The 15155-nt window shown below is 35.5% G+C and overlaps 1 protein-coding gene across 5 annotated transcripts in view; it reads right to left on the reverse strand.

The window, feature by feature from the left end:
• Window positions 1–965: 965 nt before the first annotated feature.
• Window positions 966–15155, reverse strand: part of brat (tripartite motif-containing protein brain tumor) — a 68176-nt gene continuing 53986 nt past the window's right edge. For 4 of the 5 annotated variants that reach the window (XM_017630279.1, XM_017630077.1, XM_017630142.1 and 1 more), the window contains 2 exons: window positions 4703–4882; window positions 966–4626 (listed from right to left, as the gene is read on the reverse strand). In XM_017630279.1, the coding sequence (XP_017485768.1) occupies window positions 1543–4593 (3051 nt within the window). In that variant the 5' untranslated portion in view covers window positions 4594–4626; window positions 4703–4882 and the 3' untranslated portion in view covers window positions 966–1542. Of the gene's footprint in view, window positions 4627–4702; window positions 4883–5097; window positions 5225–15155 lie in introns of those variants that run through there. The other variant, XM_017630217.1, reaches the window with a different exon arrangement.

The raw sequence follows: 15155 nt of genomic DNA on the forward strand, positions 1-15155 counted from the left end.
TGAAATAATATGACGAGTCATTCTGTTCAGATTTCAGCGCAAGTCGACAATCTTCTCCTGTAGATTGTTTATTCTGTGATATCATCTATAATTCAGTGCACACACACGCATGTGTCTGTATACATATGTTGATGTGTATGCAAATGCATAGGTAGCTTGATTTGTTTTTTAGTAAACCCTTTTTGTCAGATGATAAGTGAACCTACTTTTACCTACAATGATTTAACAACAGCAAATATTTTGTTTATAAGCACAAAACCTATGTCATGATTACATAATTGTTTTCCGTTTCCTTTCTATATACTAATACATACATACATTTCAATAACTTCTATGTATATGTACATAAACACTTGCATTCATATACACGAAGTATGGAATATGCGATATAACATTTCGTTACGAAATTTCATAGAAAAATAATAATAAATAATTGCAACGTCTAAATTCATTCAATGAATAATGTTTAATATTATTATTATTTTTTTAACTTCATTTAACTAAGTAAAATGACTACATTGAAATGCAAATTTACAAACTATTTGCTATATTTTTTCAAGTCTTATATGATTGCCAAAATGTGTGTTCTTCGTTTATACTAATATTATTTTGTTAAGTTTCATTCGCGTTTTAACTAATTTTTGTTTTTTTTTATCCAATCTAGTTTTCTATTCCCAAATAATTTATTTAACCAACATTTAATCAAAAACATTTTATTGTGCACAACTTTTTTTAGTTTTTAACATTTTATCATTCTCTTTAGTCATACACACAAAATTTGTTAGTTCAATTAATAAAATTAAAATTAAATGTAAAAAAATAAAAAAATTTATATTTAAAAAACAACTATTATTTCTTAATGCTTTGCTCGAAATAAAATTTCTCTAATATACATACACCATCATTATTAGTAATAATTTAAAGTAAAATAAAAAACAAACAAACCAGTATGCATACATATATAAATTATAAAAGAAATAAGGTAAAAACAAGCAAAAGATATAAAAAATAACAAATAATTATAAGTAGATAATAAGAAAACCATTAACTGTGTCTCCGTTTTTCCGTACATTAAGTTTTGTTAAATTAATTAATTCTAATGTTTTTGTTTTAAATTCTAAACTTAATAAATTTTAGCAGCAATAGTAATGTAAAACCCTTACAACTTCTACATATGGTATGGTCATTAAAGCAGTGTTTACCAGCAAAGAGTTTATTGCTGTATTTTGCTTTCGAAGTATCAAAAATACATATGTAGCAGGACAACTGGGTACAACAAACATATGTACATTCTCTAGGTACATACAATGCATAATTGTGTGTCAATCATATATGTAAGTGCGGAAATATTGTAATTAGGTTGAAGTGACCAACGGCTAATGGCCAACTACCGAAAATGCTTAACATTTAATGTCTAGTTTACTGGCAATTAACGATAACTGCTTTCGGTCCTGCTTTTCGGTATTTGCCTCTGGCCTCTTTTCTTATTCTTAACATTCGCGTATTTTTTTTTCAGTTTTTGTTTTGTTTACTATGCCAGACTTACATTACGATTGGTGGGACCTGCACATACCTGTAAATGTATAGACGGTAATCTTTGCTGGCCAGCACCACGCTGCCATCATCCATGAGCGCTACATCAAAGCATTGTGCATGTTTGACCTTTGATTCCAATGCGCTAACCAACTGTCCTTCCTGTGTGAAGATCGTCAAATTAAAGTTGTTGTGATTGTCAGCAATTAAGATTTCGCCATTTGCATTGATGCCCACGCCGATGGGATAATTGGTGACGCCTTCTCCGCCAATCTGCCGCAAATACTGCCCTTCGTAATTGAAGACTTTAACGCAATGTGCACGATTGTCGCTTATAAATATCTCCTGCTTGTCGTTCACTACAACACCATTCGGAAACTCTAAATGTTTGCTGCAGCCGAACTTGTGAATAACATTTCCATTTTGATCGAATATTATTACGCGCATCACCTTACATTCAACGACAATAATGCGACCTTTGTTATCGACGGTTACGCCACGTGGATGTTGCAGTATATTGGCACCGAATTTGCGTACGAATTGTCCATATTGGTTGTAGATTTGAATTTGATGGGTTGGTGAGCGTTCAGTGACGATTATATCGCCTGAATTGCGCACTACAGCAACGCGATTGGGATATAATAATTGAGAATCGCGTTTGCCACATTCCCCAAATTGGAATTTAAATCGGCCCTCCTTATCGAAAATCTGTATGCGATGGTTGTTTGTATCTGCGACAATTATGTCATTTTGAGCGTTTACAGCTACACCGCTAGGTTCGGTGAATTGACCTTCCAGTACGCCGAATTCACCAAACTTGCAGTGATAAATCATTTTCTGGCGTTTGATTTGTGACTTAGGTGGATAAGTGGAGGTAGAGAGCAGTTTTGAAGTTAAGTCCATTAGTGAGTCGCTTGATGTGTTGTTGCCTTGTACATTTAGTGTACCGAGTGCGCTGCCGCCTGCAGCAGAACCCACACTGCTTGTCAAGGAGTTGAGTAGTTGTGCGCTTGAAAAGGGATCTGCTGATGAGAAAATATTATCGCTGCCACCGTTGCTCCATTTTTCATAGGGGTTAACACCAACATAGGGTCCAATGACACCAGTTGAGTGGCCATGGTATCTCTTTGCCATTAACTCTTCAAAGGTTGAGCTACTGTTCGTGTTAATAGTACCAGCATTACCAATCAAGCCATGATTAGTGCCGCCGCGTCCAAGCATTCCACCAACGCCGTTCACACCACCAACCACGGCGCTGCTGTATGCATTCTCAAGCAAACTGGCTGACAAGCCTAAACCAAAGTGGGTTGAACCAACGCCGCTAAGACTACTGTTGCTGCTGCTGCTATTAGATGAGTTCTGGGTTGGCCTAGCAATAGGAGGCTGCTTTACGACTTGGCCATTTGTTGCTTCAGTATTACCTGGTCGAATGTAGCCAAAAGTGTTGCGTACACCTGCTTGTATGGACTGATAATTTGAAATAAACTCCAATTCAAATGGCAACTGCATATCCATCAATGCTGTTTGCAATTGCTGTTCAAGCATTTTTCGTAGCATCAAAACGTCGGCAACGCTGTGTGTTTTCGTCGAGCGTTCCAAACTATCGCACGTGTGCACTGCTTTCTCGATGAGTTCCTTGGAACGTTGCAACCAAACGCTGCTTGAAGCAACTTTTGCATTATATAAACCCTCCAGTTCCTTCAAAACTTCCTGTTTGCGTTCATCGAGCATTGAACAGAAAAACTGATAGGTCTCATTCACCTCATTGTGTGCCTTCTGATATTGCATTTTAATTTTGCTCGAGTTGCTGTCCGAATTACTACTGACCAGCGATACAATTTCGGCAATTTTGCCGCGTAGTTCTGTCAATACTGTTTGCAACACCGTTTCGGGTGAGGTTTGTTGTTGATGATTAAACGTCGACGATGATGCCGGCGAATTCGTTTGAAAAATTGTCGATAGCTGATGTTCCTGCAGATGCTCCACCTCATGCAAGCCGACGGAGTGTTCTTGCAACACACATTCATTACAAACAATCTTGCAACATGTGCGACAGTTAAACTTCAGTGGTTCATTTTTATGACGCCGACAGAAGGATGTGGAACGTAGTTGTGGCATAAAATTTCCAAAAAAGTCTTCGCCATTGCAAATTGTAGTATTATTAGTGTTATTCTCTAGATGATCGCCACTGTCACCCCCCAACAGAGAGGCGCTGGTTGTAGCCACAACATGCGAATTTAATACCATCTTGGAGAGTTGTGAAAATGATTTAGAGATTTGTTGCTGCTGTTGTTGCTGTTGCTGTTGTAGCATCATTGTAAGAGAACTGGATAATTTTATGTCGGCTGTGACAAGATTGCTAGACGTAGGGACTGTTAGATTTGTAGAGGGGGATGATGATGTTGTCGTCGTTGATGTGGTGGTAACATTGTTGGTAGTTGTATCGAAGCCTTTGATAAGCGAAACATTATGCCCATTAAAACAGTGCATGAACTGATGAGCTGTAACGCAATTAGCGCAAAGATAGCTGATGCATTCAAAACATCTCGCTACAGCGTCGGATTGTTTACTCTTGCAAGCGGTGCAGCGGGGCACGGCAACGCCATTGGCCGTCGATACGCTCACTATGCTGCTGTTGGAAATTAAATTGTTGCAAGGACTTCCTTTCCCATTGAGATTGCTGCCGATAACACCAGGGCCATTACTGCTGTTGTTACACCCGACACCTCCACCACCACTACCGATGCCTTCTCCTCCACCACCGTTGGCAATATTATTGCAACTATTGTTACTATTGGCACTACTTGTGCTGCCGCAGCCACTTAATCCACTACTAGACGATGATGAAGAAGATGATACTGAAGCCGAAATTGGATGATGTTGATTGCTTCCCGTTCCGGCGCTTGTAAATTCGTCACAAATAGCTGAATCGCTGACTGGTGGCGAAGAACCACTCAATGTAAGCGGAGAGTCTGATAAATATCCTGTATGTTCGCCGTAAGACTCTATAGAATTAGTGCCACGAATGGAGTCCAATGAGGGGGTGGGAGAAGTGGCCATTTTAGCAGGCGAGCTAAATGACCAATATTGCTTCTAATTAAATGTATTGAGAAAAATAAAAACCATAAATTAATTATCTACTAGAATGATTAGAAGTGTTACTTCTTACCCTTAGTCCTTGTAAATGAATCTTATCTGCTTTCGTTCGACCAAATAACTGATAACTTGCAATATTTGTATGTAAATGTAGAATAGTCCCTTATCCGTTTAGGTTTGCACTGCTGTTGCGTTTATTCACGATTCAATTCATTTTCCACTTTAGTAAAAATGTAGTCATCATTTTTAAAAACTGTAAAATAAGATATAGATTCTTTAATAAAAATGATAAAAAAAACACTTAATTATTGTGTATAAATAATTAATTACAATAAAATCCTTGGAATAATAATTAAAAAATAAATGTATTTGGATGAATACATTTCCTACAAATAACCAGTAGACATTAAATTTATAGCAGCGCCGCGAATGGCCCGGACAAAGCTAGTAACGAATGAGTTGAACTACCTGTGTGTGATGTAGAGGAGAGTGCATACATATGTATATACATACATATGTACTTAAAAAAACTCTAAATATTCTATAGCACTGTGCCAGTAGACAGCAGCTCAATCGTTATGTACTGTTAGACAAATTTTAGCTATTAATTTTTATAACCTTTCCGAAATTTTTAAACGGGATGGCATTGCATTGAATGCAACAATACAATAGAATAAACAGGATTGCTTGCCTTCCTTGAAATGGCTACCCGACGCAGAACACTCACTAATACATATACCAATGCTAAACATACATACACATACTGCATGTGTCTATGGCGATAGCAATACAGGCGACAGCTGCTATGGGTACAGACGGCTTAACACAGTAAACCTCCCTTGCAGATGGCGTCTACCCGATTAGGGTTGCCAACATCCGCATAAATTCTTACAAGGAATATACGGATTTTTAATATAATTTGGGTATTCACAACAGACTGGTTATAAGGTTATGGGGTTATAATTTTAATTCACTTACAAAAACACAAGTAATTTTAAGCAAAAAACAAAACCTTCATGACCAAATGATCGGAGGCAACACCTTTCCTTTAAAAAAAAATTATAGAAATCGGTTAACGTAAAAAACATATAAAAAATATTCCTCCTTTTTGTGAAGCCATTAAAAATACACTAGAGAATAATAATTTTTAACCAGATAACCTGATAACCAGCAGATCTGAATACCCCATATGTTTATATAAAACAAAATATACATATACAACAATTTCTCCTGACCGAGACCGAGACTTGTTTATTTATTAAAATTTCTCCACATCTGGCTTTACATACATTTGTTTGTTGCCTCAACTGTGTTCGCATTTTTGTCAACTGCTACACTTTTTCTGATGACCTGTAAAATATTTTTGTTCTAATCACAATTCGTCGTCCAGTGCTGCTAAGTCACTCGATACGACACGACTCTCGTTTATTTTATCGCCGATGGCAGTCCTATAATCTACCCCCAAGTGCAATTTCGCCGTACCTAGACGTCGCAAAATTCCATGCATGTGGTTGTAAGAGTAGTATCGACGAGCGAGAATGCGCACACCTAATGATTGTGTCGATTCGCTTCATTCCGCCTCCGCATCTCTTCTTACGGTACTCTCATGCATTTTTGGTAAAAATCAATAGTGTATGCACGTATATTCTCAAATTCACAAATATAACTATAATAGCTGCCGCCACGACCAAAAGCAATAATGCAATGCAAAAATGTATCTTGCGAGGGAGATGCAAACACATATAAACCAGCGACAGACGCTTCCACACCCATACCTGAATGAGCGGCCTATCGCTCAAGCAATATTCATATGCACATTAGGGCGGGTCAATTTGTATGGGAGATTTTTTCGACTACAGGTGTACGGCATAGGCTTCTACGTGTAATTCTAAGCGAATTTGCCAAAGAAACCATGGGTCTAAAATCAATTTGGAGTTTCCCAAATTGCGAAAATATGTTAATTTTACTTGACATTTTGTTGTAGTGTCATAAAGAAGTACTTAAATTAGTTTTTTTGCACAGAAATAATACCTTTCCACTGATACCCCGTAAGTCCAAATCGGAATTGCTTTTGTCCAGTTATTCAAGTTTTTCTTAAACCAATCTTTGAAAAAAAAAGTTAAAAAACAGCATCATAAATCTCATTATTACGAAATTATTATTATTATGTTGAAAAGATATTTAAATATTCTTATGCAGATTTTTAAGCTTAAACTGTTTTGTCATCTGAGGGGATTTTTTTTTTAAGTTCTTTAAGAAACTACTTTTATGCATAACAGCTCCATTTTTGGATTTTTTTTAAATCGGTCCAGCTCACGAAAATCTTAATATTTTTCCGAAATATTTTGGTAAACGTCTTCACATATAATAAATGTTGTAGTCCCGGCCGAAAACCCGCAGCTTTTTGTTGGTGATGCAGTCTAATGAACATACTTATGTACATACGTGTGGTATGCATGTAGTTTGTATTGAACTTTAGTTGTATGAAAAAAAAATTTAAAGGATAAGTTTTTTATTTAACACGTAAGAAAATGTGAAAAGTTATACTGCCCTCTGGCGGAAGTTTTAAAAAAAGTTTTGTCCATAAATTGATTTCTCATACCAAAAATACCCGTTTTAGCATGTTTTTATACAAAATTTACGACACCACGGCGAAATTCGAAGTAAAAGAAACCTATTTTCGCAATTTAGCAAACTCCAAATTGATTTTAGACCTATGGTTTCTTCGGCTAATTTGCTTAGAATTACACGTAGAATCCTCCTATACGCCTATAGTCGAAAAAAATTTACCCGCCCTAATGTACCTACATATATGTACTATACACACGATCGATGAATGTAAATATTTTAACAAAATGCCGAACTGTTGAATGTTGGATAGCAAAAAAGGACTATTAACCCCCAGGACTCCCCCTACCAACACCGCGCCTCCTCAAATACTAAGTTATGCATGTAGGTATACTAAAACGTATTTGGGGAGCTCCACAGGTTGTGAAGCGACGCAGTTTCATGAACCCGAGCGAATAAGTAGCGACGGTATATTTTTTGTTACTGTGAGTCCGTTGCCATCCATTCGTTTATTAAGTTCGCAACACTACAAAGATACGAAAAAGGACCTGTATATTCTACATACATATCCATATACATACACAGGCACATATGTATGTATTTATGAATGTGGTTAACCATGTGCAAAAGTATGAATGTATGTATGTATATCACTGTTACCGTTTCGGTCCATTTCCATTTTTCCACTGGTAGTTTCATTTCTTAAAATAAGGCTTTGGTAGGTTGGTTTGTTTGTTGTGATTTTCGAGGGGTTTTGGAAGGCAAATCACATAATTTATTCATTTTATAAAACTTAAAGAATCTCTGTTTTCGAGAGTACATGTAAAGGATTATGTGAAAAGGAAAAGAGAAATGGTACATGTGTAAATTATTCTTGAACAGAAGTTGAATGTTGCACTGATTAGACTGTACTCTAATCCATACAGACTGTTTAAGTTAGAAGAAAATAATTAGATAATTGTTATGCAAATGCCAAATTTTACATTTCGCTGAAGCGAGTGAGTGAGAAGGGAGAGTATTTGTAGTTTCTTTCCCTCTCTTTAAATTCGTGTAGCAAAAGTAAAAAGATGTAATTTTCAAAGCTTGTCTTTGAGCTCGCGCTTTTTTCTTCATTTTACCAAAAAAGAGCTGCACATGAAGACAAATTATGGACAAGTAGGGATGAATTGATACAAGTAAACCCAAGTACATTCTCGATACTTTTCTCAATTTACCAAGTATTTTTGTACTCGATACTTTTTACTGTGATCCAAGTAGGTATCGAAAAAAAAGTACTTGTATCGGAAGCGCAAAACTTATTACGATTCAGCATCTTCTTTGAAAAGCAATCCATTAGAGGAATGGGAAGATATGGGCACTACATTTCCCCAGCTATATAAGCAAGCCCGTCTATACATAATGGTTGTTGGGAAATCTGTCCCTTGCGGGAGGCTTTTCTCAAAAACAGGTACATACAACTATATCATAATCTCGAAACTGCCTTTCAGGAAAACACATGGAAAAGTCGATGTTTTTGGGAAATATAACAAAAAAGGAGTTATTTTCTTGAACTCATTTTATGTGTTATATTTTATATCTTTATCTAATAATCTTGTAAAATGTGTTCTATTGTTTTTGAAAACAAATACTATACAAATATAATTGTTGTCTTGAGTCCATTAAAAGATAAATTATCTTGTAAAAATTCATTTTTTTTTTTGGGGGGGGGGGGGGGGGAAATACAATAACTTTAAAAAATATGCAAAATCGTAGTTCTAAGTTTAAGTACTCGATACCTTTCCGATACAGAGTAGGTATCGATACCTTGTTTGATACAAGTACAAGTACTGATTTGAGTAATACCTTGATGGTGTCGACAAGTAAATTTTATTTGATTTTTTATAATAAAGTATTGTACACATTTTCTATGAAAGTTACATTTTGGTAAGCTGAGAGCTATTTTGTACCAATTGTGGTAGGAAAAAAATATTTGAGTGGCAACACTGATGTATATACATATATAAGCGAGCAACTTTCTTTAACACACACAAAGCGGAACAAAAATTAAATTTCTCTCCCTTTCAACGCAATAAAACACATATGCATACATATATTCATTGGTATGAATACACACATGTGTGATCTATTCAAGCGTGTAAGGACTCTCAACCATTTTTATTGCATTTACATAACTAATTCAAACCAAATTTTGCAAAACATCGAATCAAAAATTCTATGAAACTACTCTAAAGGACTGATTAATGCATTATGACTAAATTATTCACTTCTAAAATTGTACAACAAATTTTATCGACCAATGACCGTTACAACATTCTGACAACCATTTCGTTTACCTGGGTATTTGTAACAAGGATAAGGGTTGATATGTTTTAATGTGTATGCATTAATATTTATATTCATACACACATACATACATGCATCTATGCTGGCCCAAATGCAAAAATGCATGGAAAATATATTTTAAATATTAATATCATAAATACTGACGGCCGCTGTGGTGGAGTGGTTAGTTTCCGATCAACATAAGGAAAATAATGGTTTTTCTAATAGCGGTCGTCCCTCTGCAGGCAACGGCAAACCTCCGACTGTATTTCTGCCATAAAAAAGCTTCTCAAACAAGTAATTTTTAGCAAAAAAAAAACCGATATAAAAACCGAAATATATATATATCTCATGATCCACTGATCGGATCTCAACCAGATTAGTATGGGACCACCTCTGAGACACTACCTTTCCGATGCAAAAAGAATTATCGAAATCGGTTGACGTGGTCCAAAGTTATGCGGTAAAAGAAACATGGGATTAGTTTAACGGGATATTCCGACGAACTGATAACCTCCTCCTTNGAGACACTACCTTTCCGATGCAAAAAGAATTATCGAAATCGGTTGACGTGGTCCAAAGTTATGCGGTAACATACATAAAAAAAAAATATATATATATATTCCGACGAACTGATAACCTCCTCCTTTTTTGGAAGTCGGTTAAAAATACAAGCGCCCTTCGTAGTCGGCGTAAAACTGTAGGTCCCGCCCTTGCCCTTTGTGCGACAACATCAATGCGTACGCCACAAATCGGACATTAGCATATTGCGTAAGCGCCAATCTAATATTATTATTTAATACATAAGCTGGATTTTTTTGTACAAAAGAACGCTCAACACGGGTAAAATTTCCTTTTAGCTACTTAAGCAACCCTGTTGGTATCTGGCAAGAAACATGGGATTAGTTTAACGGGATTTAGACACAAAAAACAATAGAAATGAGTTATTATGCGAGGTATTTGCGTAATATATATACTTATTTAAAATATAAATCATGTATACACGAAAACAAATATTTCCCTCTCCACTTTCCCATTAAAAATTTACAATAGAGCAGTTTTCTCACTTACCAACACTAACCTTCCGGTCGCGTATTTTTTAGCCGAGTTTGAAATTTTAGTGAAAAGTTATTGATTTTTTTTGTAGTTTTATACAAAGTTTTAAATTTGGGTTTATATGGGTTTTGTTTGAGAATGAACTGTACTTTAATTGAAAATTCCTAAAAATAAATAAATAAACATGAGTGGGAAACAATATCACTTTGAAAAGAGGGTGCTTTTGTATTGGCCAATACTGTATTAGTAAAACTGAATCATGCACTTGAATACGAACAGTGGCTTTAGCACAAGGAATGGATAAAATTGAACCAACAAAAGCATATTATTATTCACTTTAATTTCATTATTTAATAATAATTTACTGGGTACTGCCTCCCTAATGCTAATTTATGAAAAAAACCCCTGTCCGGAGGAGTGTTCTAGAACCCTTTTCAATAATTCAAGGACATCTAGCTGGTTCTAACTTTTATCGCCGGATTTTCACAGTTACAGAGGTGTTGTGTGGAAAGTTGTTATTGAGCTGAACTCATTCTCGATACAAATTTCTAGAGAACACCACTCTGTGACTGTTAAATGTACAAAAGTAAAGGGTGTCCAGTGGCAGAATTACGTTTTAGATTTAAAGTTTCTCCCTAACCGCTGAGCGCGTGGGCAGGGCGGGTTATTTAGTCACGATGTCGCAGTGAACAGGTGAACAACGTGCGTTCGCAATCGAAGCGTATTTCAAAGTCAATGATTCGTGTGCAACTGCTCGTCGTAGATTTTTTTCACGTTACAATATTCGACGTTTACCCCTACGACGACCCCTTCGACGATTTTGGCCCTATGAATTTTTTTCTGTGGGCGTACCTCAAAAGTAAAGTATATGAAATATGTGTTGGTGTTAGAACGAAAAATGACACTGAAGATGGCACAATGCCGAAACCGGTTTGTCTGCAAACCAAACTTGACAAGCGATGACGGAAATTCGTTCCAAAATAAGTCATCTATGAAATATCGTTCGTGAGGTTAATGCTATCGACATCACTCTCCAGCGAGTGGCACGGGGTACGGAGGCCAGATTTCAAGAGTGTATCCGACGTAACGATCAATATTTAGAGGACATAATTAAAAAATAAAATAAAATCCGAACTTATCTTTGTAATAGTTATTGAAATATATGATTAGTAATTCTTTTTATTTAGCTTTCAACTCCTAATTCTGCCACCGGACACCCGTACAAATGGTGTGATACATGCTTAACTCGTTTACGCCCGGTTAATAGGTCGGCCCCGACTTTGCTTCGCTATCTTCGTTTCTACAGCTCCTGTTACACACCTTTCATTCACTTTAAGAAAAAATTATCAAATGTTTTATTTTAGTAACTTATTAGTCCGTAACTAACAATGTCAGATAAACAATTTCGCACAGAATTACTCGTGAAATTTGTTATCAAAATGGCCCAAGTTTTTCATAAAAACTAAAATTACATTATTGGTGTAGTGGTAGGCAGTGCGCGGTTCCACTCCGCAGGGCCTGGGTTCAAGCCCTGGTCAAAGCAACATCGCAAAAAATGTAGAAAAAAGGTTTTTTCTAACAGCGGTCGCCTTTCGGCAAGCAATGGCAAACCTCCGAGTGTATTTCTGCCATGAAAAACAGCTTCTCATAAAAATACAATCGCCGTTAAGAGTCGGCGTAAAACTGTAGGTCTCTCCCCTTTGTGTGACAACATCAAGACGCACGCCACAAATCGGAGGAGAAGCTTGGGCAAACACTAACATATGTGTAAGCTCCAATCTATTATTATTATTGAAATTATTTTAACCCTCATACGATCCTCAAAAAAAATCACACTTAATATCTTCCAAGGTGAAATATCACCCACTACTATTCATTACACAAAGTAACATAAATCGCAATAAATTCTTGTTCACATCAAGTTTATTGTTAAAGACATTTATTATGTTTTATTTTAAGCAATATTTACAAAAATATTTGCGAATATTATGTGATCTTTATGAAAGCGGATGAAATTTCACCGGAGGATCGCTAAAAAAAATCACACTTAATATCTTCCAGTGTGAAATATCGCCCACTACTAGGGATGGCAAAAAAAAATTAAATAATCGATTAATTATTCATATGATTAATCAATTAATTGCAATTATTGAGAAATAATCGTTTAATCGAATCTTTAATGGCACTTTTTACAGGGAGTATTCACAAAAAAACGTTTTGTTGTTAAGCGGTTGCGTTTCTCGGTGGCTGTAGCACGAGCTTTTAAAAAATAGTCGCTCAGCAGGCACCAAGGCACCAACTAAATGATATTCCGCTTTAGTTCTAGGACTTGACAATTTAAATAAAAACTAATTTCATCTTGTGGGTGACATCATCATCTTTTCACCTTCGTTTCAGTACAAGAGATTTATGAGGGGTCCAAAGATCGAACTCATTTCCTACTATTTCTAGTGACGACTCGCTACCCGTTTCCATAAGATCATATGCGCACATTATTTATGTTCGCAAGAACTACTGAGGCCAATGCTAAAGGATCTTTGAAATGATTTTTTTAGAATCTCGGGTCGAGTAAAGTTGATGCAGCTAGCAAAAAAGAGTGTTCGATGGATGGAATTCATATTTCTTGAAAATATTTTTATGATTATTTAAAAATTGGTAACAATTCTACACTCTAAAAAAAATTTTTAAATTTGCGCATATTAAGATAGGTAACCAGTTTCCTCTCTTAATGAATGCAAATTTGCACACCGTGTTAATTAAATTAAACACTGCTTGCTTACTTTTACTTATCATATGTGTGGCGTAGAACAAATTTCAAATTTGTTTTTTGAGTTCTAAACATTTATTGTTCACAATTTCACAGTTTACACATAAAATGTTTAAAAGTTCCTCTAAAAATTTTTTTTTAAATTTACGCATATAAAGAGAGGTAACCAGTTCCCTCTCCTAGTGTGTGCAAAACTAAACACTGTCTGTTTACTTTTACATACCAAATTTGTTACGTAGAGAAAAACTACACACAAAGTGTTTAAAGTTGAGTAAATATGAAAACTTAGCATTAGCGCACACAAGGGGTGGGTTTTGGGATTCAGCCTAAAACAGTTTACACTGATATGTACTTAACAAGCATTCGAAGATTTAATTTACTAACTTTGAATACGTTCCCCCAAAATGAGCTACATGATAAAAATACAAGTTCAGTTAAATTTTCGGTATTCGAGGTATTAAAAAAAATGGCCAACCAGAAATCGACGAAAATGAACATAAAAGTGTAAAAATTTCATGGAATTATTTAATTTATTTATATTAAAATTATTTTGTACAATTTTGTATTACTTTTGAAAGTTGAGTGCATCTTGTGTTTATAGAACTTTTTATTAAACAAGTAATTTTTAAGCAAAAAGCAAAACCGACTTCAATTCTCATACACATATTTAGGAGTACCGTTAATTTTATCATGATTTAATGATGGGATCTAAACCAAATTACGGGACGACCCTCAAGGTACCATCTTTCCGGTAAAAAAAAAGAATTATTGGAATCGGTTCACGCGGTCCAAAGTTATGCGGTGGCATACATAAAAGAAGAAAAAATACTCCAAAGAATTGATAACCGCCCCTTTTTTGAAGCCGGTTGAAAATGTTCTTTGTAAATTTTATGTAAATAAAATCCAATTTATGAAACTTTAGTCAATTTATTTATTACTTACTGTGCATAAAACTTGCATAAATGTATTGTTGAGTTCAAATTTGCATGTTCTTAAATGAAGTTTGTTGGATCTTAAAGTTGTGTTAATAAGCTTCNATTTTAAAGATCGTATTATCTCAAGCGAATTTTCAGTATTTTCTGATGGTAAATATTTAGAAGTATAAACCCCTGGGTGCGCCCCTGGCACTTAGTATTTATTATTTGTAAAAAATATACTTTTACTTTCAAAATGTTTGTAATTTTAAACATTTCCCTGCAGGGAAATCGCGGACTAGTGAATCAAATTTCTAGTTCTGTACTAGGTCTTTATCGCCAAAAAGGAACTAGTCCGATAGGAACTAGATCCGCAACAGTCCAAAATTGGCGAAAAGTGGTACTGTTAAAAAACTAATTTTTTTCAGTTTTTTTCACTTGAAATCTGTATCTTAAGTGACGAATTTAGAAATGGTTCGGAACTATAGAAAAAGGGATGCAGAACGAACTAGATCTTATTTGTCGAATTTAGAACTAGTTCGGAACTATCGAATAAGTGAGGCAGCGGGGGCTTGTTTACTTTACATAGATATGTGTTCGGCGGCTTTTTCGTTCAAATACGCTTCTATTCTGTGCTTCGCAGATGCTTTTTCATAGCTTGGTAATACAANACAGTCCAAAATCGGCGAAAAGTGGTACTGTTAAAAAACTAATTTTTTTCAGTTTTTTTCACTTGAAATCTGTATCTTAAGTGACGAATTTAGAAATGGTTCGGAACTATAGAAAAAGGGATGCAGAACGAACTAGATCTTATTTGTCGAATTTAGAACTAGTTCGGAACTATCGAATAAGGGATGCAGCGGGGGGCTTGTTTACTTTACATAGATATGTGTTCGGCG

Source organism: Rhagoletis zephyria, unplaced genomic scaffold (assembly GCF_001687245.7).
Source record: "Rhagoletis zephyria isolate East Lansing unplaced genomic scaffold, Rhagoletis_zephyria_1.1 Rzeph_scaffold_00005, whole genome shotgun sequence".
NCBI lineage: Eukaryota > Metazoa > Arthropoda > Insecta > Diptera > Tephritidae > Rhagoletis > Rhagoletis zephyria.